Genomic DNA, 24304 nt, shown 5'->3' with positions numbered 1-24304 from the left:
CCTTCTGCGGCGTGAGGGAGACCCTGGCGCACGTTTACTTAGAGTGTGCCAGGTTGCAGCCCCTATACCGGCTCCTCACCAATATCCTGTTGTGTTTCTGGCTGCACTTTTCCTCTCACCTCCTTCTCTATGCACTCCCTATCCATGGCCCCACCAAAGTCACGGGACCTCCTGGTCAACCTCCTCCTGGCCCTGGCTAAAACGGCCATCTACACAACCAGGGAGAGGAGGTTGGCCAATGGAGACTCCTGTGACTGTGGGGCTTGGTTCCGATCCTCTGTTCGTTCACGTCTCCGGGTGTTGTTCCTCTGGGCGGCATCTGCTGGATCCCTTGATGCCTTCGAGGAGCAGTGGGCGCTGTCCGGGGTTCTCTGCTCGGTGTCCCAGTCAGGCTCCCTCCTTTTGACCCTCTGACCGCACGCCTGTCCCTGTTCTTTTATTAGTTGTCCCCTGAACTCATTTGGGTTTTTGAGGTCCTGTGGATCCTCCCCTTAGGCTGAGGGGGGGATCCTTTAGCAGTGTGTGGGCTTCCGCCCGCCCACTTCCCAGAATCCAATAGGTACATGCAAGCTTAACTAAAAACAGCTTAAGAAGTGTTCCTGTCTCCAGCACTCAGATACCCAACTCCCAGTGGGGTCCAACCCCCAAATAAATCCATGTTACCCTGTATAAAACTTAAACAGGGTAAACTCATAAATTGTTCGCCCTCTCTAACACTGATAGAGAAGTATGTACAGCTGTTTGCCCCAACTGCTTCACGGAGGCTACTTAAAATCAAACAAGTACATAGTCAATATTCATAACTTCCAATACAAAAATGATACATACATGTAAATAGGATGAATATATCCAGTATATCATAACCTTTGAAGATATATGTTGCATGGCATACCCAGCATAAAATATATTCCAGTCATGTCATATTTACATTCATAAGCATATTTCTATAAATCATTATTGGGTGCAATGTCACACATCCTTGAAAGCTGTTTGTCTAACCTGTTCTTAAAATTCTCCAGTGATGAGGATTTTGCAATTTCCTTGGAATCCTATTCCAAATCTTATCTACCCTTATAGTTAGAACATTTTTTCCTAATTTCTAATCTAAATCGCCCTGGCTGCAGACTAAGCCCATTAATTCTTGTACTACGTTTAGTGGACATGGAGCACAACTGATCTTCATTCCTACTTTTTTTCAGCTTTTCGTCATAGGTCAGATTTCTAAACCTTTTTATTATTTATGTTACTCTCCTCTGGTCTCTCCAATTTGTCCACATCTTTCATAAAGCAACAAAGAATCCTGTGGCACCTTATAGACTAACAGACGTTTTGCAGCATGAGCTTTCGTGGGTGAATACCCACTTCTTCGGATGCAAGCCACATCCGAAGAAGTGGGTATTCACCCACGAAAGCTCATGCTGCAAAACGTCTGTTAGTCTATAAGGTGCCACAGGATTCTTTGCTGCTTCTACAGAACCAGACTAACACGGCTACCCCTCTGATATCTTTCATAAAGTGTGTTGCCTAAAATTGGACACAGTACTCCAGTTGAGGCCTCACCTGTGCTCAGTAAAGTGGGACAATTATCTCCTGTGTCTTACATACAACATTACTGTTAATACATCCCAGAATATTGCCTTTTTAATAACTGCCTTCCATTGTTGACTCTCATTCAATTTGTATTCCACTCTAACTCCCAGATCATTTCCAGCAGTACTACCACCTAGATAGTTAATCTTCATTTTGTAGTTGTGCACTTGATTTTTCCTTCCTAAGTGTAGTACTTTGCACATATCTATATTGCATTTCATCTTGTTGATTTCAGACCAATTATCCAATAGTACTTCAGAAAGGACAGAGAGGGTACCTGGGCCTGTGTGAATTCCAGAGCAGATGGCAGGTTCTAGTGGTCACTGAGAATATACAAAAGGGTTAGAAACAGGTGAAGCTAACATATTCCTCCATTTTCTATATATAACTAATGGAATGTCAGAGTCTGGAAATGGTAATAACAGCCATCTTAGCACATCATTTGGATGAAAATTAAGGAGTACTTATCACATTAGCCCTCTTTATGCATGCTTTGGAAAATGGCAGTGAATGTGGGGTTGAAGAAAGGAGAAAGATGTGTCAGGAAACCTGACTGGCCACATTTTGCTTCAGACTGCAACTTGTAAAAAGTCCAAGGAGCTTTTTCAAAAGAAATAGGCCATGATGTGAAGCACTTTTCTGGAAGATCCTCCAGAAGTGAAAATACATCAATGAGAAATAAAAAGCATATTTTGAATGTGGCTCTTATTTTAAGGAGTTTAAAATGACCAGTTTGTTGGAAAATCTGGGATTCCAATAATTAGGTAGGATTTAGTAATGTATATAAATACAAAATCTCAGGAAATACTACAGAACTAGATGTATTTATCTGTAATCAAAAGATTTCTGAATTTTAAAAGATGCAGTCTACTGCCAATGGCGAGCGGGAAGAGATGTTTGCTTTCCCGCCCTTTTCTTTTGAATTAGCACTGTGCAGAGGCCATTGGGGGGAAGGATGGGGAAGACAACTAGAATAGACCCGCCTCTTTCAGGCTTTCAATTAGGTCGGCTCCGATTGTATATAGAGACGAGCCCATATTCGATAACACTTCGCAGGTAGTTGAACTTATTTTTTTTTTGGTCGTGGTAGTAATCAGTTAGTCATGTCTGGTCGTGGTAAAGGTGGCAAGGGACTTGGAAAGGGGGGCGCTAAGCGCCATCGGAAGGTCCTTCGGGATAACATCCAAGGTATTACCAAACCGGCTATCCGTCGTTTGGCTCGTCGTGGCGGTGTCAAGCGTATTTCTGGGTTGATCTACGAAGAGACCCGTGGCGTGTTGAAGGTGTTTTTGGAGAACGTCATCCGCGATGCTGTCACTTACACGGAGCACGCTAAGCGTAAGACGGTTACAGCCATGGATGTGGTGTATGCTCTGAAACGCCAGGGCCGCACTCTGTACGGGTTTGGTGGTTAGAGTTTTTCTTTTCCTCACGTCTAATTAACAACGGCTCTTCTCAGAGCCACCCACATTTTCACAGTAAGAGCTGTGTCTGACCTCGGGAAGGAAGACGTTGCAGAGGGGAAAATACTTCGTAGTAGAAATTCTGGTCTAAGCAACAAGTTTGTCACTGTACTGTACAGATACACCTCTATTTCAGTGCTGATTTATGTAGAGCTGCGGGGTTAAAGCATGAAGGTCTGAAAATGGCAAGTAACTCTAAAAGAAACACGCACCAAACTCTAACTGGGCTCCTACCTTTTCTGTTAATTCATGTTTGCTTTAGAATATCGAAGTAATAGTTGTAAAGAATTGAAACTATTTGATTAGCAGCAAACACTTGCAGGAAAATACCATTTGGCTGTACATGGTGTCCTTAGATGCGGTCTCTGGCTAGTTTCTCCATCAGTCGCAGAGGCACAGGAACTTGGGTTTACGGGGAAGAGAGTCGAGCGCATTTTCTAGAACGCAGCATAATGGGGGTATTAAAAAAATTGCTAATATTTTGAGAGAGTGTATTTTGTAAAATAGTTAAAGGGGATTAGTGAGGGAGGCAATCATTCCCTCCGTATAAATGCTGCTGTTAGGGGACTGATCTAGAATAGCCATAAGATTACCGTGTAAACGCATATTGGCCCAGGTCTGCGAGGAGAGTGAGGGAGGGAAGCGGGAGAAAATGGCCGTTTTAGAAGCAAAAATCCGTTCTCTATCTGGCTGCTTGGCGCGGATTAAAAACAAGTCCCTGCGTTTGAAAAGCCCGCGCTGTGCAAGGATTAGTCAATGACAAACCTTGTGTGAGTTTGAAAAGCCCGCGCTGTGCAAGGATTAGTCAATGACAAACCTTGTGTGAGTTTGAAAAGCCCGCGCTGTGCAAGGATTAGTCAATGACAAACATTGTGTGAGTTTGAAAAGCCCGCGCTGTGCAAGGATTGCATAGTGACAAACCGTCCTTTTAACCCCTTCAAGGAGCTACCTACACGCACCCCTTTGCTCGGTCGGAGGAGTAGGCGGGTGGTTTTGAATACTAGTTCGGTACAAAACTAGGTTCTGGGGATTTTCAGAAAATCATTTTCTATTTGACTTTCGAACAGATGTACCAGTCATTTGGAGACCCTTTTTCTCGTAAATCTGACAACGATCTGGAAAAGAAAGCTGTGTGGGACGTGAGATGCATATATAAATACTGACTGTTCCTGTAACAAGTTACGCTGAGGGAGAATGATCGTTATGCATTACATCTCAATTCCCCAATGTCATCTTCAGACAAAATTATTTCCTACCCACTAGATATTTACATAAATGTTCTTGTGTGTTTCTGTAAACAATGCACTGCTGCTATGGAATACTCACTTTAGCCAGTCTTTGACTACATCTATCCTTACTGTTAAATCAATAGTTGGTCCATTTATCAATGTCCTGATTGCATTACCACCGCAAGATAGTCTCGAAGATAGGGGACTAGGGTTTTATTTAAATTAATTTAATTGATAAGTTTACCTCAAAGAAACTAAATTAGGAGTAAGAGCACCTTCAATGAGTGTTCCATGTCACTGAGGCCCAATGTACAAGAGCCGTTGCAGACATTTCTAAACTGTAAACACAAAGAAAATTCCCTTGATAGTAAATGAGCTTGAAAACAGGGCATTCCCTCTTATTCTTTGCAGCTCAGCAATAACAGCGTGGGAAAAAAATGGTACCAAGCCCCCCATTTTTTTTTAAATTATTATTCGATATGAGACGCCAAAGCCACCCTATCCCGAACCGGCATATCACACTTCACCAATGGTCACAGTTAGATCCGCCTCCCCATTGGCTGTCCAGAGAAGGCAAATCTTCAGCCTATCACAAATCGTTTGACTCTGAAAACGGAAGAAATATAAGGGCGGCTGCTGGCTGTCCCTTGGCTTACACTGCGTTTCTTTTCTAGAGCAAACGGTGTTAGGTAGAACGTGAATTGCAATGTCAGGCCGAGGCAAGCAGGGAGGCAAAGCGAGGGCTAAGGCGAAGTCTCGCTCCTCGCGGGCTGGGCTGCAGTTCCCGGTGGGTCGAGTGCACCGGCTGCTCCGCAAAGGTAATTACGCTGAGCGGGTCGGGGCTGGAGCTCCGGTCTATATGGCCGCGGTGCTGGAGTATCTGACCGCTGAGATTCTGGAACTGGCTGGCAACGCTGCTCGAGACAACAAGAAAACCAGGATCATCCCCCGTCACCTGCAGCTCGCCATCCGTAACGACGAGGAGCTAAATAAGCTCCTGGGGAAAGTGACGATCGCTCAGGGGGGTGTCCTGCCCAACATCCAGGCCGTGCTGCTACCCAAGAAAACGGAGAGCCACAAGGCCAAAAGCAAGTAAAGCCGACTGAGGAATAAACACTTCAACTTTAAAACTAACCTAACGGCTCTTTTCAGAGCCACCCACAAAGTCAAAAAAGGGTTTGATTATCTCCAAAAGTCCCGGTAGGAATCGTGTATACGCCAAACAGTGAAATCTCCCTCTTACAAAAATCAACGTAACAAAAATCAATCAAACACACAAAAATAACTGACATCAGCGGGAACAGGATTTCGTCCTCATTTTTCCTAGCGGTGGATTAAATTGGGCAAAATGTATAAATTACATTCCGTTCACACACGCACTTAAACGTATCTTACTGCGAGTGGGATAACTGTGTCTGAAGATGACATGGGAAATTTGAGATTTAATACGTAATGATCATTTCCCACTGCATAACTTGCAATAGGAAGTCAGTATTTACAGTTCTCAAGCCTCTCATCCAACCTTCTCCTTTACAGGTTATTTGTTGTCAGATGTCCGAGAATAGAGGTCTCCGAATGGGTAACGAATCTGTTTGACAGTCTATTGGAAAATCCCGGGCACGTAGTTTTGTACGGAACGAGTAGTCAAAACCACCCCGCATTCCTCCGACCGAGCAAAGGGGTGCGTCCAGATAGCTCATTGAAGAGGTAAAAAGGAGGGTTGTTATTGGACAATACTTGCGCGGGCTTTTTCAAAGTCAGAAAATAACTTTTGCAGTACATACAGGAGGTAATGTAACTTGGTTTGAAAGTCTGCAGACAAAATCGCTAATCGCTCAGAAAATCAGATCCCTTTCCCATTCCAGGGAAAGAGACTCATTCATCTAAACCAATAGGAAGATTTTATTTACTTAATGTTGAGAAGGGGCTTCTGAATTGCTTATATGAAAACAGGGTGCAGTATTTAGAAGACAGTGCTATAAGTGCAGGTGTCAACTCAAAAACTACACTGTACAAATTTAAGAATTTGCAGATCTTTGAAAACTATAGATCAAAATAATCAGAAGGGGTTCTGCTAAACTGTGAAATGTATTTCACTTTCTCATTTCTTATCCTTTACTGCCATCTGATGGACATTCTTTTTTAAGTTGCAGAACTTGTAAACAATATAAAAACCTGTTTTACCATTCAATATTTACTAATAACAGCCAAGACAACCAAACAGCAGGAACAATAAATATATATTTTATCATAAACACTTAAACATCCCCTGTTGTTCACTGCTGTCAGTTTCACAATAGGCTTATTTAAATTTATATTGGAATACTACTTGATTTTCCCCATGGAGAACTTGTCAATAGACTGGAACTTGTCAGTAGAAACTCAGTTATACAAAGTACATTTGCTATATCTGAGGTCTAATTATCAGGAAACTTTTATAAATATTTGCCAGAATTATTAATTATTCATATATTTCCCCCCATTTTTCCTTGAGGTGACCCCTAGATACCTTCATCAGGTGAAGGCCCTAAAATGCTAGGTACTGAACAAACGGATAGCAAGTAGCAGACCAGATTGTAAACATCTTTAAAATATAGCCTGTCGCAATTTGGAGCCTGACAAGTGGGGAAGAGGGGAGGAGTAAACAAAAACAATTGTATTTTATTTTTAATAAAGTGTGCACCCTTTCAGTGTTAATTAACCTTCACTTCTCCACCCCAGAAATTTCAAATGTAAAACATAAGATAAATGTTTATATCATTATGGTTTCTGGCTCTAACGTGTTCATTCGTGTGGACTTCCTCACTTACCTCTTTTCTCATACGCTGATTTCCTACACACTGCCACATTCACTGATACACAGAAAGTGAGGTGAGAGAACAGTGAGACAGCTGTATATAACCTTTATGAAAAGTTACAAGCTTTCAGCCCAAGTGCTACTTTCTAGCTAGGCACCCTCCTGTCCTAGATCACTGCCGTATCTCAAGACATCAGTTTGAATTTTCAAGGCCATCTTCTCCATGCCTCTCAATCTTCAAACCAGTGAAAATTTGACTAATGAGCAAAGTGAGGATGACCTGTGGTGTGTCTATAGGGGACTGGTCCTCATATAGGAGGACAATCTGCTACTGCTACTATTTGTTATTCAACTCAATTGCCTTGAGACACTTCTGTACAAACAGACCTTCCTACAAACTGGACAACCAATTCCTCATCTCCTTCTGGATATGTCAGCAGATGAACGCTGTTGCCTTCAAACTTCAACTCTCCAAGCCCCTCAAAATATAGTCAGTGTTCCACATATCATTTTGAAGCCTTATACAGAGGACCAGTTCCTCAACCAGGCCTAACAGCTGCTGCCACCAGTCAAGAGACAGGGTCATGAGGAATACATAGTGCATGCTATTCTTGATTACAAACTGCAGCAAGGCCAAATGTACTACCTCATACACCGGGAGGGCTATGGCCCTGATGAATGCTCCTGGGAACCTGGTGCCCATTTCCTTGTTCCTGACCTAGTAAAAAAATTCTACAGGGAACATCCTGACAAGCTGGGCCCAAAGTCAATGGTAGGAAACTGAAAGTAGTCAAATTATAATTAGAAATAAAGCATACATTTTTTAACAGTGATGATGATTAACCATTCAGCAAAATACCAAGGAGTCTGGTGGATCCTCTGAGTCTTGATGTCTTCAAATGAAAGATTGGATATTGTTTTGGGCTGCTCTGGAGGGAGGAGACTGGTAGCTGGCCCTTCAGGCAGTGGGATGTGCTCCATCCCCACTCTGGTTCTCCGTCCATCAAGGTCAAGAACTGTTATGCTGTACTGGCAACAGGAGGAGAGGAGCAGACCCCAATAGCTGAGGAGGAGGAGGAGCCAATTGCCCACAAGACTGGGACGCTCACTGCTACCATATCCAAGAGGAGGAGACAAGTGGTGGTGGTGGTTGAGGACTCCCTGCTGAGAGGGAAGAGGTATCCATCTGGTGGCCTGATGTGATGTCGTGGGAGGTGTACTGCTTGCCTGAAGCCCGCATCTGAGGTGTTATGGAAAGGTTGCTGAGTCTCATCCAGCCCTCTGACCCCTACCCCATTCTGCTTATTTACCTGGGGACTAATGGTATTGCCAGGTATGACCCTGAGAAGATAAGCAGTGCTTACAGGGCTCTGGGAGCTAAGGTGAAGGAGTCAGGGATTCAAGTGGTGTTCTTGTCCAGCCTGTGGTTGAGGGAAGGGGCCCAGGAAGGGAAAAAATATCCCTGGTATGAATATATGGCTGTGAAGATGGTGTTGACAGGAGGACTTTGGCTTCCTCAACCATGGGATATTGTGCCAGGAAGAAGGATTACTGGGAAGAGATGAGGTCCACCTGGCAAAGAAGGGGAAGGACATCTTGGAATACAAAAATCTCTTACCTGATGAGGAGGGCTTTAAATTAGGTTCAAGTGGGGGCAGGTGACAAAAGCTCACAAGTCTAAAAAAGGTGACCTTGCCAGAGGACTGGAAAATGGAGAATTACAATAGGGTCATAAGAGTAACAAAAAAAAAAGTGGTTGGAGAATCTGCTCTACATCTTAGGTGTCTGTGTACAAATGCTAGGAGTATAGGGAATAAACAGGAGCAACTGGAAGTCTTAGCACGCAAAGAAAATTTCTGACTTCACTGGCATCCCAGAGACTTTGTGGGATATATCTAATGACTAGAATATTTGTAGAGGCAGAGCCATCCCTAGGGGGGTGCAGGGCCTGGGGTGGAAGTGACATCACTTCTGGGCCCGACCGTCACGTCCCCATCCACACTCCACCCCCCGCTCCACCCCCAGGACTCGCTTCAGTATTGCTGCTGGGCTCCAGGAGGCTGGGGCCACACCGCCTGCCTTCCTGGGGCTGGGGAGGCTACAGCAGCACCATATGCTCTCCCTCCTGTCACTCTGGGACTGGGAAAGCCACAATGGCACCACTATGAGGTCTCCCTCCCAGCGTGCTCTCCCTCAGGTGGAGGGGGGTGAGGTTGGGGGTAGCCTATCCCAGCCAGCAGTTCACCCACTGCCCATGCAGCGCTGGCCAATTGTGCCACCCTGTGGGGCTGCTCAAGGCGTGGGGCCCAGAGCTGTCACCCCGATTCGCTGTTCCCTAGGGATGGCTCTGGGTAGAGGAGTATAGTTTGTTCAGGAAGAACAGGCAAGGAAAAGAGTGCTTCATCGCACACCAAGAAAATATAAATTTGTTCTGTGGTCCAGAATGAGGTGAAAAGGCAGACCAGAAGTGCTTAATTTCTAATGAAAGAGCTGCTGGGGCTGAGCTCTGGCAGGCCCCGGCCCAAATTAAGCACTGATGCATCCCCTATCCTGTATACCCAATACACTCAAGTGACCCAACCCTGCCTATTCCCCCATTTACCCCCCCATCCCACGCACAGCACATGTACCCCAAGCCCCTCATGCACCCCCCCATCCTGCCCAGCCCTGCCTATTCCCCCATGCACTCCCCAACCTACACCCCATCACAAACACCCGCTCCAAATATATGGCCATGCCCTGCGTGATAGTCCAGAGCAGGGTGGAGGAGGAGGTGCTTTGGAGCAAGCTGAGCTCCTGCAACCTGTGCTGAAAGTCCTTTGGGAATGCCACCCCCTGGCAGCACTTCCACCAGCACCAGCATCCCCTTGGCTTCCTGGGGGGCTCCCACAGTGCTGGCAGCAAGGAGAGAGGTGAGGTGTCAGGGAGAGGGGAGGTAACCATGCAGCCAGGGGGCAGTTCAGGGTAGAGGGAGCTGGGTACTGGGGCAGGAGAGAGGCTCTGGGAAGAGGCTCTGGTGCCACAGGCAGGGCCCTTACAGGGAAGGTGGAGCAAGCACATGGAGCAGACAGAGCAGGGAGTGCAAGATGCACCAGGCAGGGAGGCGGCTCTGCACTCTGGCCAGGGGGCGCTGACCCCACTATAGTGCCTGTGATCTTGACAGCCACAGCTCCTAGCAGCAGCCAGGCTCAGCAGGAGGCACTGCCAGGTCTGCCCCAAGCAGGAGACCTGCACCAGGAGGAGGTGAGAGCTGAGCCCAATCCTGGACCCCCTTGCACGAGGGGGGTGGGGTGTTCTTCCCCCTCAGGGGATTCCAGCAGGTCGAGTGCCCCGATCCGGGCTGAGAGCAGAGTGATCTGGGTTCAGGTTGTGGGGACCGCAGCTCTTTTGTATGGGAGTGATGGATCGGGTGGGGTGGAAAATTAACCCTTGACCCCCGTCATTGAGAGTGATGAGGATGGGGTGGGTGTAGGGGCAGCACTGCTTTCCCACATCCTCGTCCCCGTAAATCACTCTCTTATTTTTCTTTCCTAGTTAATACATTTTTGGATAGTTTATTATAGGATTGGCTACTGTAACAATGTTGCCTTTGGTGGGACACTACTGAGAGTATCAATTCAGGACAAATTGCTTAGAGCAGGGCAGTCACAGCCCAAGGCTGGGAGGTCTTTGCACATCAAACCAGCCAATCAGAGAGGACTTCAGTTTTACCCCACTGGCTAACAAGAAGTCATACAAGCAATTCCTTTAGACACTCCAGTTTCCCAGTATCAACACCAACACCAGCACTGCTCCTTGTGGTGTTGAATGGTTATGAAAACCAATACCCCAGTAAAAGAAAAAAAGGTTCTCCCGATCCCAAAGGACCAAGCCCCAGACCCAGGTCAATATATAAGTCAGATCTTATCCACAAATCACGGTGTTGCCAATTCTTTAGAATCTAAAATCTAAAAGTTTATTCATAAAAAGAAAGAAACATAGATGAAAGTTAAAATTGGTTAAGTGGTATCAATTATATACAGTAATGGCAAAGTTCTTGGTTCTGGCTTGTAGCAGTGATGGGATAAACTGCAGGTTCAAATCAAGTCTCTGGAGTACATCCACAGCTTGGATGGGTTATTCAGTCTTTTGGTCAGCGCTTCAGTTTGTAGCAAAGTTCCTCCAGAGTTAAGCAGGATTGAAGACAAAATGGAGATGATGCAGTTGCCTTTATAGTCCTTTCACCATGTGGCTTGTGCTTCCTTTGTTCCAAACACAAGCTACCCAGCATGTCCCTCCATGCCTTGCTGAGTCCCAAGGTGTATCTGCCCTCTCTCAATGGGTCAGTTGGCTAGCTGATGGTCCCTAATGGGCCATCAAGCAGGCTAGGCAGTGCTGATGCCAGATTGTCTGGGGTGTCAGCCCGGAAGCATAGCACAAGTTTGAAATACAGACAGTATAGAGCCAATACATATCATTTTAAATAAAAAAAAAAAGAGACATGCATACAGATAGCATAATCATAAACAGCAAATCATATTCTTTTCATGGAAACCTTACATGACCCCCTTTGTACAAGATCTGGTGACTCTATAGGACCTTGGTTGCAACAATGATCTATACGGTCACAGTTCATATTAATAACGTCACAGCTACAAGTGTTGTCTTTGGTGTAGGATCTCATAGACTCACAGACTTTAACATCAGAAGGGACTATCTGACCTCATGAACACTGCAGGCCACAGAACCTGACTCACCCACTCCTGTAATAAACCCCCTAACCTCTGGCTGAGTTACTGAAGTCCTCAGATCATGGGCGGTGTGTATAATAGGCCAGGGAAGGCTCGGCCTCCCCTGGTGCAGCTGCCGGACCCTCGGCTGTGGGGTTTAGCGGGGGGACGTTTTTGTTTTTTTATGCCCCATGCAGGTTTCGGGCAGCTGAGGAGGTTGTATGTGCTACTCAGCTTCCCAGGTTCATCAGTAATCTCCCTGGACTCCAGAGTGATTACTGATGAACCCAGGAAGTTAAGTAGCAAATACTGCCTCCTCAGCCACCCCGGAACCTGCATGGGGCATAGCAAAACCTTCTTCCTAAGGAGACAAGAGTCCAAGACGCTTTTCCCTGCAGCAGTTTGGGGTCTGGGGAGGGGAGGTGTGATGTGGCTGGCTCGGGACTCCTCCGAGCAAGTGGGGGCTTGGAAGACCTCCTGGCAGGTGGGGGGGAGGGGCACCTGGCCAGGGGCGGGGGTGGGGAGTAGAAGCAGCTCAGGGCTTCCTCCTGGTGGGGGAGGGGAGCTTGTGGAAGGGGGGCTCCACCCACCACCCAGGCCTCAGATCATGATCTAAACACTACAAGTTACAGCGAATCCACCATTTACAGTAGATTAACCTGGCAAGAGATCCATGCTGCAAAGGAAGGCAAAACATCCCATTGGTTTCTGCCAATCTGATCTGCAGGAAAATTCCTTCCCCAACCCAAATCTGGTGATTAGTTAGATCCTTATAGGGTGACCAGACAGCAGGTGTGAAAAATTGGGATGGGGTGGAGGGTAATAGGAACCTATATAAGAAAAAGACCCAAAAACCAGGACTGTCCCTATAAAATCAGGACATCTGGTCACCCTAGATCCTTAGCAGGTGGGCAAGACCCACCAGGCAAATACCTGGGAAAGAATTCTCTGTAGAAACTCAGAGCCGTTCCCGTCTAGTGTCCCATCACTGGCCACTGGAGATTTGCTGCTGCCCGTTACAGATTGGCTACATGCCATTGTAGGCAGTGTCATCATAACATCTCCTCCATAAACTTATCAAGCTCAGACTTGAAGCCATCTGTCAAGGCTGAGTCTTCATTCTGGCACTTTGAGTGCAGAAGGTGGGGGCCCGCAAGGATTCTAAAAATTAACACTGGCCATTCCAGGCTTGTATTAAACTCCCAGGGTTACAGCTTTTTGGCCCAAAGGCCACATCTTGGTATGGAAATTATATGGTGGGCCATGAATGCTCACAAAATTGGGGCGTGGGAGGGGGTGAGGGATCTGGTTGGGTGTGTGGGCTCTGGGGTGGGGCCAGAAATAAGGAGTTCAAGGTGCGGGAGGGAGATCCGGGCTGGGGCATGGGCTCGGGGTGCAGGGGGGTTGAAGGCTCCAGTTGGGGGGTGCGGGCTCTGGGGTGGGGCTGGGGATGAGGGGTTGGAGGGTGTAGGAGGGTGCTTCAGGCTGGGACTGAGGGGTTCGGATGGCCAGAGGGGGATCAGGGCTGGGGCAGGGGGTTGGGATGCAGGAGTGGGGCAGGGGTGCAGGCTCTGGGCGGCGTTTACCTCAAGCAGATCCGAGACGCAGTGGCATGTCCCACCTCTGGCTCTTATGTGGTGGCGTGGCCAGGAGGCCCTGCACGCTGCCCTGTCTTCAGGCACCGCCCCTGCAGCTCCCATTGTCCACGGTTCCCGGCCAATGGGAGCTGCGGGGGCGGCGCTTGGGGCAGGGACAGCATGCGGAGCCCCTTGACTGCCCCAATGCATAGGAGCCGGAGGGGGGACATACCACTGCTTCCAGGAGCCACTTGGAACGAGGCAAGCCCTGGACCCTGCTCCCCAGCTGGAGCTTGAGGACTGGATTAAAACATTTGGAGGGCCAGATGTGCCTCCTGGGCTGGAGTTTGTCCACACTTGATTTAGATGATTTTTCATACGTGGCCCCAAGCTTCTTACAGCATAGTTCCAGCACTGTCTCTGCTTCTCCCCGAGAACAACAACAGACAGACCAAGAGGAATTTTTTTTTCTAATTTTAAAAAAGTTCTAGCCTTCCCATTGGCTCTTTTGGCCACATACGCACTCCCTTCCTTTTACATATGCAGGGAAACGTTTTAACCTTTTACAGGAAAAGCAAGTAGCGAATAACTACTAAGAGGGATTTTATAGTTAACTGGCTGGCTAGGTGTCCATAAAAGGGAGCTACTCCCACTTTCATTTATCACATGCCCCCCAGATCACAGACTGTGCTGGCCAGCCTGGTTTAGGTTGGGTACACACCGGCTGGGATTTCTTCCTGGAGGTTTAGGAAACAGGGTTAATAAGATACATGCACCTCTAATTTTACTACTAATTGCATGAAGAACTAAACAGTATTTTCCACATTTTAAGGACTACTACAACTTAGAATACAGGGACATTTTTACCCCTCTGATTCAGGGAAACCTTCCCAGGAGAGTGCATCAGCCATTTTGTTAGAGGCTCCTGATATGTGTTGTATGTCAAAATCAAAGTCCTGAAGAGCTAAACTCCACTGAAGAAGTTTTTTGTTACTTTCTTAGACCGAGTGAAGCCACTTCAGTGCAGCATGGTCAGTCTGCAGATGGAACCACCTGTAGTGTGGTACAAATCGTCGGTAATACCTGACCAAGCCCAAGAAGTATTGTATCTACTTTTTTGCCTTAGGACATGCCTATTTTGGATAGCATTTACTTTAGCCCGTAAGGGGTTGATAGTTTCTTGCCCACCTGCTGTCCAAGGTACATTCTTCTGTTTAGGCCTATTTGACATTTCTTGTCGGTTAATCCTGCCTCCCTTATGCTCTGGAAGACAGCTCGGAGGTGTTCCAGGTGTTCTGCCCATTAATCTGAGAATATGGCCACATTGTCAAGGTAGGTGACTGCAAATTCCCCAAATCCAGCCAGAAGGTTATCTATCAGTCTCTGGAAGGTGGCGGGTGCATTTCACAGTCCGAAAGGGAGCCCATTAAATTCATACGGCCCTACGTGGGTAATGAAGGCTGTCCTTTCCTTGGCTGGGTCATCTAGCGGCACTTGCCAGTACCCATTAGTTAAGTATAAAGTTGAGATGAACTGGGCATGTCCTAGTTTCTCCAATAGTTCATCTGTGCATGGCATTGGATAGTTTTCTGGGCAAGTTACAGGATTTAGCTTATGGTAGTCCACACAAAAGTGAATGTCCCCATAATATTTGGGAACTATATTCACCGGAGATGCCCATGCGCTCTCAGAGGGGCGGATTACACCCATCTGTAACATGTCCTTGATCTCCCTTTCTATTGCGGTTTTGGCTTGTGGAGCCATCCAGTAGGGTTGGGCTCTAACTGGGCGAGCATCACCTGTGTCAATGGAGTGATATGACTGTTCTGTCTGTCCTGGGGTGGCTGAAAACATTGGCGCAAAGCTGGTGCACAGCTCCTGGATTTGCTGTCACTGCTTATGCCGAAGGGTTATGGAAAGACTCACCTCTTCTACACCACTTAGCATCATCTCTCTCTTGGGCTGAGAATGGAGAAACTTGATTTCTCACGAATAAAAGTGCTTTAGAGAATTAACATGGTATACTTTAGGTTTTAGGGTAGTGTCTGGGAACGCTATGAGGTATTTAACAGCTCCCAGGTGCTCTTGGACCATAACTGGCCATTCCCACAATTCTTTCATTTTATTGGCCTGGAGCGCTTTCAGGACCATGACTTGGTCACCTACTCTGAAGGAACACTCTCTGTCATGTTTATCATACCAGGCCTTTTGCTCTTGTTGAGCATCCTGTAGGTTTTCTCGAACAAGGGCTAGGTGATTTGCAGGTTGGCTACAAAGTCCAAAATGTTAGTTCCTGGAGAAGATGTAACCCCCTCCCATTGCTGCTTGACCAGCTCTAATGGCCCCTTAATTTTGTGGCCATAAACGAGTTCAAAGGGTGAAAATCCCAAACTGGGATGTGGTACAGCCCTGTAGGCAAAGAGCAACTGCTGGAACACTAGGTCCCAATCACTGGAGTGCTCATTCATGAATTTACATATCATGGCCCCCAAATTCCCATTAAACTTCTCCACTAGGCCATTTGTTTGATGGTGGTAAGGGGTGGCAACCAAATGGTTCACCCCATGTCCCTGTCAAAAAGTTAGTTCCTGAATCCATAAGGATGTCTGAGGGCCAACCTACGCCGGCAGAAATGTCTGCCAATGCCTGTCTCACACTTTTAGCCCTGATGTTGCTTACAGCTACTGCTTTGCCATCAGGTGGCAAAATCCATGAAGGTCAGTGTCACAGAGTGTGGGAGAGTCAGGGCCCTGCACCCAGGGGCGGCTCTAGAAAATAGGCTGCCCCAAGCAGCCGTGCGCAGCGCCGCCCCTTACCCGGTCCCGCGGCAGGTCCCCTCTTCCCGCGGCTCCGGTTGAGCTCCCGCAGGCATGCCTGCGGCAGGTCAACCGGAGCCCGGGACCAGCGGACCTGCCGCAGGCATGCCTGCGGGAGCTCAACCGGAGCCGCGAGAAGAGGGGACCCGCCGCAGTCATGCCTGCGGCAGGTCCGCTCCTCCCGGGCTCCGGTTGACCTGCCGCAGGCATGCCTGCGGGAGCTCAGCCGGAGCCAAATGCCGCCCCCCAGGGAAAGGGCCGCCCCACGCGCCTGCTTGGCGCGCTGGGGTCTAGAGCCGGCCCTGCCTGCACCCCCACTTCCTTTGATTCACCGTAACTCCCAGCCAGACAGAAGTTAGGAAGTTTTATTGGAGGACAGGAACACAGTCCCAAACAGAGCTTGTAGGTACAAAAAGGACCCCTCAGTCAAATCCTTCTGGGGGGCAGGGACTTAGACCCCAGTCCTGGGGCTCCCTCTGTTTCCCCAGCCAGCTCCAAACTGAAACCTCCTCCAGCCATCTCACACCCACTTCCCCTGGTTCCTCCTCCAGCCTTTGTCCAGTTTCCCGAGCAGGTGTCACCTGGCCCCAACCCCCCTCCTGGGCTCTCATGTTACATGCTCAGGTATCTTCCCTCAAGGAAAGTCTCCCATCCCACACACAGTCCCAGTAAAACTCCCCTGCAACATTCCCAGGTCAATACTCCCCACTCCCTGCTGCATAACAGTCAGTATGTATAGCTTTCCTCTGGGTGTCTTCTTAGGGAAAAGACCCAGAATATCCACAGCTACATGCTGAAATGTAACCTCAATTATGGGGAGTGGCTGGAGAGGACTTGACCTGGTCTTGGGGCTTTTCCACCTTGTGGCACACCTCACAAGACTGGACATAGATAGAAAAGTTCTTGCCCATTCACTCCCAGTGGAATGACTTCCCCAAATAGTCCTTGGTCCTGTTGACCCCGGCATGGCCACTAGAGTGATCATGGGCTATGCTCAAGAGCTTTTCCCTATACTTAGTTGGAACGACTAACTGTCTCTGAGGATGCCAGTTCTCCTTGTGCCCAACAGAAAGGGTTTCCTTGTATAAGAGTCCTCCTTCTACAACAAAACTGGACCAATTGGAAGAGCTGAGAGGTGGTGGGTCGCTGTAAACGGGTTGGACTCACCCCTGCGGCGCCTCCTACTGGTTGCTCTCCAAATTCGCTCTGTTCAGCCCTGGAGCACCCCCTGCAGGCAGGTGATCCCCCTGTTCATAGGCCCATGTCCCTCCTCGGACCCGGTGCCCTTCTCTCTGGGGTGCTGCCCCCTAGCAGCGACCCCTTTCTCTCTCTGTCTGGGTTTCCCCTTCCTTGGGAACCCCCCACCCTACTATCCCCACTTCGCCTCAGTAGTGGCTACTGCCCAATCCCTATTTAGCCGCCGTTCGCTGGGGCGGACTGCAGTATCCAGTACTCATCATCGGCAAAGGAGGGTTTGGACCTGCTGCTTTGTCCTACCCTTAAGGTGCCCTCTGCAACCTCCCAGTACCTTCTGCCCTCTGCTAGGCCGCAGCCTGGGGCTTTCCAGACCAGAGCTCCCCAGCTCCTTAGCCTGTCCCCAGCCCTGCTTCACCCTAGGTACCTTGTCTCATCCACTAAGCATCCAGGCCCATCTCTCTCTATCACCAGAGAGAGACTGTCTGGGCTCCTGGCTTCCCTGCCTTTTATAAGGCCCTGCTCCTCAGTTTGGGGCGTGGCCCCCAGCTGCAGCCACTTCCCTAATCAGCTCAGCTTGAGAGCAGCCGCTCTCAAGCCCTGCCAAGCTGTTTCTAACCCCTGAAAACCCCGGAGCAGGGTCCACCCTGCTACAGTCGCTCTGTGCCTCTGTCTAAGCTCTCTTGATGCTTTCATCCGCTTCCTGCTCTGCCTGGAACTGCTCCCTTGATGCTGGAGAAATTAGTTCCTTGCTGGGTTGTGGACCTGGGCTTGGTCCCACTGGAAGCGATGCAGGTGATGGGGGTGTCTCCGTCGACTGTGAACCGCTGTCTGCTGGTGCACTAGGTTGTATTTCAGGTTCCGGTTGAGCTTCTTGCGCCGGTTTAGCTGCTGCTGCAGGTGCCGGTTCTGTGGCACCCCTTGGTGCTGGCAGTGGCTCTCCTGGCTCTGGTGAGGTTGCACGTATGGGCTCTGGTGCTGACTGCTCCACCAGTTCCGATCCTTGGGCTGGTTCTGTCTCGGTTCCAGGAACTGGATTTACAACTGCTGCCATAGACTCTGGTCTGGGGTTTGTTTTCACCACCTCTGGCTGGGTTCCTGGGCCTGTGGTATCAGGGGACACAGCCTGGGTTCTTGTAGGAGGCTCAGAAATGGGGCTAGGTTTAGAGGCCTGGCTGCGGATGACCATTCCCACCCTTTTTATAAACCTCACATGGTTGGCTAAGTCTTCTCCCAGCAGCATGGGAATGGAATAATCGTCATAGACTGCAAAAGTCCGTATTCCTGACCAGCCCTTGTACTGGACAGCAGGGCCGCCCAGAGGATTGAAGGGGCCTGGGGCAAAGCAATTTCAGGGGCCCCTTCCATAAAAAAAGTAGCAATACTATAGAATACTATATTCTCGTGGGGGGCCCTGTGGGGCCCGGGGCCTGGGGCAAATTGCCCCACTTGCTCCCCCCTCTGGGCAGCCCTGCTGGAAAGGAGCCTGGCTGTAGACAAGTTAAAAGAGTTGGCTTCAAGGGGTTGCTCCATCACTTGGGCCTCTGGGTCGATGAATTTGGGGTCCACCAGGGATTGGTGGATAGCTGACACCTGTGCTCCAGTGTCTCTCCACACAGTAATCTTCCACCCTCCCACACTCAGTTTCTCTTAGCTCTGGGGGGATTTGTGAGGCATCTGGGTCTGAAGGCTCTCGTTGGACCCCGGGGTGATGAGCTGCAGTCGGCTGGTGCTTTTGGAGTAGTTGCTGTTCACATGCCCCAGCTCATTATAGTTGAAGCATTGACCAGTTGATTGTGGGCTGGGGCGAGGTGGGTGGTTGGCGAGTAGGATGGTCGGACGAGAGGACATCTGGATTTCCCTGGCTGTGTGGAGGGCTCCTCCTTGTGAGGTGGAGCCTTGGGCTGACTTCGATGGTGAGGCGTTGTCTCGGGTTGCCCCTTCTGGTATCTGCACCAACTGCTACTAGCTTTCTTCTTCCCTGCCACTTCCACCCATTTGGCTCCGATCTCCCCGGCTTCGATTACAGTTTTGAGCTTCTCATCTAGGATGTACCTTTCTATTTCCTCAGGAACACCCTCTAAGAACTGCTCCATTTGTATTAGGATAGATCTTCCAGAGACTTAACATTTACTCCTGAAATCCAGGCATCCATTTTTTTTACAATGTGGTAGGCGTGTGAGTGTCTGGAAAATTACGTCTGGTTTCCACCTTAGGGCTCTGAACCACCGACAGGCATGCTCAGGTTTTAGCCACATCCTAATTTTGGCCTTTTGTTTAAAAAGTTCGTACTCATTCATGTGTTCTTTAGGCATTTCAGCTGCCAACTCTGCTAAGGGTTCACTGAGTTGTGGCCTCAGCTCCACCATATATTGGTCTGAAGGGAGGCTGTACCCAAGGCAGGCCCTTTCAAAATTTTCTAAGAAGGCCTCTGTATCATCACCTACCTTGTATGTGGGGAATTTCTTGGAATGGGGACCAGTACCTGGAGAATGACTGTTAGGGCTACCTGGTTGACTTAGCTTAGGATCTTGGATGGGGGAGGGCTGACCCTTCTCTCTTGGGAAGTCTACGGTCTCCCATCCCCTCCCTGCATTTCTGTCACGGATCTGGATGTCTGGGCTTGATCTGTGTCTGTCTTCTCCATGGCATGCCACTTTGGGAAAACTGGTTGCTCTAGAATTTGAGTGCCCAACCACAACCTCATGCACAGGGCTGCCCTACTCTAGACTAGCTATTTCATTGCCATGAAGCTAGAAAAAAAATAAACTGCTTGTTGGATTCCCTGGCTTGGCAGGCTGAACCCTTTTCATGCCTGTTTCCCCTCAGGCAGCAAAGAAAGAAAGAAAGAAAGAAAGAAAGAAAACTCCCTGAATTTGCAGGCTGCCAAAAGGAAAAATGTGTCCTTTTAAAATCCCGAGGTCTGTGCTTCTGGTTCAAAATGATCCCACCACTCTGCCACCATGTCAAGGCTGATTTCTCTCTCTGGTAGTTTGAGTGCAGAAGGTGGGGGCCTGCAAGGATTCTAAAAAATAACACTGGCCACTCTAGGCTTGTATTAAACTCCCAAGGTTACAGCTTTTCTCTGACCTTGGATGGGTAGATGCTGCCACCACCCAAGGACAAAAACCCCTTTGAAATCCCAGGAAGGTGCACTTGGGAATTCCTTCCTGTGTGGTACCTCAAGCCCTTTCACCCCCCTCCAGGGAAGAGCTGAGAAAGAAAACAAAGGAAATCAGCTGTTGCCATCAGCTAATTAAACAACATGTGCACAAACCTCTTAGGACACAAAATCCAATCCTGTTCTTAGAAAAGGTAAATTTTATTAAAAATAAAAAGAAAGAAATACATTTGAAAACTCAGGCTATTGCTAGATTTAAAAAAAACCCCAAACACTTACAAAAATTAAGGATCAAGAATAACCTTCCTGAGGTCCAGCTTAAAGATTACAAGCAAAACAAAAGCATTTGGGGTTAGCACAGGGGAGTCCACAAGCCATAAAGCAATACAAAGAAATAAACCTAATCACGTCTCCCTAGACATTTCCTGATCTACTTACATATCTGGGGATTTCAAGTGAGTAGTTTCTAGGTATGATTTAGATGATTTTTCATACCTGGCCCCAAGCTTCTTACAACATAGTTCCAGCACTGTTTCTGCTTCTCCCTGAGAACAACAGACAGACCCAGGGGAAGGTGTTTTTTTTCCCCTCCCCATTTTATAAAATTCAAGCCTTCCCATTGGCTCTTTTGGTCAGGTGCCCACTCCCTTCCTTTCACCTATGCAGGGGGACTTTTCAAACCTTTACAGGTAAAGCAAGTAGAGAACAACTACTAAGAAAGATTTTATAGCTAACTGGCTGGCTGGGTGTTCATAAAAGGGAGCCACCCCCCTCCATTTTATTTATCACATCAACTATGTTTTTCACCCCCACTTCTCCCCTTGGAAGCCCTTTTCACAATTTCACACCTCTGATGGTTAGAAACCTTCATCTAATTTAAAGCCTAAACTTGTTGATGACCTGTTTGTATGCATTTGTTCTTGTGTCCACATTGGTAATTAATGTCAACAACTCCTCTTCCTCCTTGGTATTTATCCCTCTGATTGATTTATAGAGAGCAATCATATCTCCCCTTAGCCTTCTTTTGGTTAGGCTAAACAAGCCAAGCTCTTTGAGTCATCCTCTCATAAGGTGGTTTTCCCATTCCTAGGATCTAAGATGCAGTTGCCCTGAGGTGAATGATTGGTCTTTTGGGACTGGGAGCAACCCAAATGTTGTGATTTTTGGTAGAAGGGACCATCTATCACAAAAGCAAGCTGAACTGAGTGGCAAGATAGACCTCAATACGCAAGGAACCATCTGTGACTCCATGGTTAGGCTGTTATAACACATGAGGAGTTCACTCTTGATTCTTGTGTAATGAAGCGGCCTTTGGCGGGACACTGCTGAGAGTATCAGTTCAGGACAAATTGCTTAGAGCAGGGCAGTCATAGCACAAGGCTGAGGTTCCTCCACTACTGAGGCACACCAAACCAGCCAAAGAGGACTTTGGTTTTACCCCACTGGCTAACCAGAAGTCATATAAACAATTCCCTCAGACACTCCAGTTTCCAAGTATCACCACCAGTGCCACTCGCTATGGGGATTAATGGTTATGAAAACCAATACCCCAGCAAAAGAAAAAAGTTCTCCCAATCCCAAAGGACCAAGCCCCAGACCCAGGTCAATATACCAGTTAGAACTTACCCACAAATCACTCTGTTGCCAATCCTTTAGAATCTAAAATCTAAAAGTTTATTCATAAAAAGAAAGAAATATAGATGAGAGTTAAAATTGGTTAAATGGAATTAATTGCATACAGTAGTGGCAAAGTTCTTGTTTCTGGCTTGTAGCAGACTCAGATCAAGTCTCTGGAGTACATCCACGGCTTGGATGGGTCATTCAGTCCTTTGTTTCAGAGCTTCAGTGTAGGAAATTTCCTTCAGAGGTAAGAAGCAGGACTGAAGACACAATGGAGAAGATGCAGCTGCCTTTTATAGTCTTTTGCCATGCGGCCTGTGCTTCCTTTGTTCCAAACACAAGCTCCCAACACATGACTTGAAAGCCTTAGAATCCTGTCCATAGGCATGTCGCTGCATGTCTTGCTGAGTCATAAGGTATATCTGCCTTCTCTCAATGGGTGAATTGTATAGCTGATGGTCCTCGATGGGCCATCAAGCAGGCCAGGCAGTGCTGATGCTAAATTGTCTGGGGTGTCACCCAGAAGCATAGCACAGGTTTGAAATACAGACAATATAGAGCCAATACTTATAACTTTAAATTAAAAAATGATACATGCATAGAGATGGCATAATCATAACACGCATATCATATCCTTTCCATAGACACCTTACGTGACCTCCTTTGTACAAGATTTGGTGCCTCTATAGGACCTTGGTTGCAAAAATGATCTATACAGTCACAGTTCATGTCAATAACGTCACAACTTGGTTAGTGAAATCTATGTATAAAACGTACATACAGTTTAGGGTGTGTGCCGTACTTCTTAACATTCTGCCCGGAGGCTAGTACTAGACTAAGGAATTCACTTCCACAAGAGATAAGAACAGCCATGGAACCTCACTGCTTTCAGAATTAAAGCAAAACTAATTTCTTCTCTCAATAAATGATATATATACCCACAAGATCAAGCAACAAAATCCCTGCTTAGAACAAAAATATCAAGGGTTTTTTTTAGAAGATGATGCAGTTTTTCTTTTCACATGGACCTGACATGCACGTTTCCCCATCTTGTTGGTAAAGATAGACCCCTCAATTTGACTATGTAAAGGATGGTCGTCCTTAAGAGCTGGATCAAAATTCTTCGGCTCTGAGGTTGACTGCTGTAAATTGTACTTGCCAGCAACCTTCAGCAATACCTCAGGAATGAATCCTCAAATTCATATGCACATTTTGATTCTAAATGTTTGTGGTTTTAAAATAAAAGTTGGAGGATACAGTCTGACAATTTCATGCAATATATTATATAGTATGTATTAATAGGCCAACGGTACATTGTAATCAAAAGGAGCTGTGGACGTTAGCGGATGCAGGGTTTTGACTGGATAACCCTCTTTTTAGTAAAATAAATTACTTTGGTTTTTACAAGAAAAAACACATGTAGAGTGACCAGATGTTTTTAAAGGGATAGTCCCGTTTCTTGGGACTTTTTCTTATATAGGCGCCTATTACCCTCATCCCCTGTCCCGTTTTTTCACAGTTGCTATCTGTTAACCCTAAACATATGAAATGTTTCCATAAATTATATTTCTTAGAAATGAAACAAAAATGCAAACTTTGTTTTCTCACTTAACTGTTTAGATAACTGTTACGGTTCTTGTTTCATTCTTATTTGAAAACCACATACTTGAACTACAGAACTACTTATCCAGTAATGTAAGTGCCTTTGCTATTGAGGGAACTCCTATTAAATGTGACCTTTCCCTTCTCTAGTACATTCCCAGTTCATTTCTTCAGGAAATGAGTCTGTCCATTTCTCTGTCCAGCAAAACAGTGAGTGTGGACCCCTGTCATGGGGTGAGGAAAAGATGTAGGTTGTTAAATGCTTTCCATTCCCTTGGGAAACCACAAATGCTCCTCATATGTAACTACCTAGGCCCAGGACTTTGTTAGGTTCTGCAGGTGGATCTGAGGACAGAAGGCACTCAGGTATTATGTAATGGGTGCCAAAACAGACAGAGGTGAAACCCAGAGAACAGCCATATTGTGTGCTAGGCTTAAGGTTTACAACCCTCCAGGATTGTCCTGGAGTCTCCAGGAATTAAAGATTAATCTTAAAATTAAAGACTATGTCATGTGATGAAACCTCCAGGAATATGTCCAATCAAAATTGGCAACCTTAGCTATGCTTCCCTCCAGCACACATGTA

General features: G+C 47.2%; 2 protein-coding genes across 2 annotated transcripts; both read left to right on the top strand.

Annotated features, from left to right (window-relative positions):
* Window positions 1-2664: 2664 nt before the first annotated feature.
* Window positions 2665-3143, top strand: LOC123362060 (histone H4). Its single transcript, XM_045002341.1, has one exon. It carries the CDS (start codon window positions 2694-2696, stop codon window positions 3003-3005), a length of 312 nt encoding a protein of 103 aa, XP_044858276.1. The 5' UTR covers window positions 2665-2693; the 3' UTR covers window positions 3006-3143.
* A 1829-nt stretch (window positions 3144-4972) lies between these two features.
* On the top strand, window positions 4973-5496 carry LOC123363965 (histone H2A type 2-C). Its single transcript, XM_045005625.1, has one exon. It carries the CDS (start codon window positions 4989-4991, stop codon window positions 5376-5378), a length of 390 nt encoding a protein of 129 aa, XP_044861560.1. The 5' UTR covers window positions 4973-4988; the 3' UTR covers window positions 5379-5496.
* The last annotated feature ends 18808 nt before the right edge of the window (window positions 5497-24304 follow it).

This window comes from Mauremys mutica, chromosome 1 (genome assembly GCF_020497125.1).
Source record: "Mauremys mutica isolate MM-2020 ecotype Southern chromosome 1, ASM2049712v1, whole genome shotgun sequence".
Lineage (NCBI taxonomy): Eukaryota > Metazoa > Chordata > Testudines > Geoemydidae > Mauremys > Mauremys mutica.
Note: the sequence above shows the minus strand (reverse complement) of the source record. Positions and strands in the feature narration are given on the sequence as shown.

Coding starts and splice junctions, on each gene's coding strand:
- LOC123362060 (XM_045002341.1), top strand. CDS start 2,694: ATGTCTGGTCGTGGTAAAGGTGGCAAGGGACTTGGAAAGGGGGGCGCT.
- LOC123363965 (XM_045005625.1), top strand. CDS start 4,989: ATGTCAGGCCGAGGCAAGCAGGGAGGCAAAGCGAGGGCTAAGGCGAAG.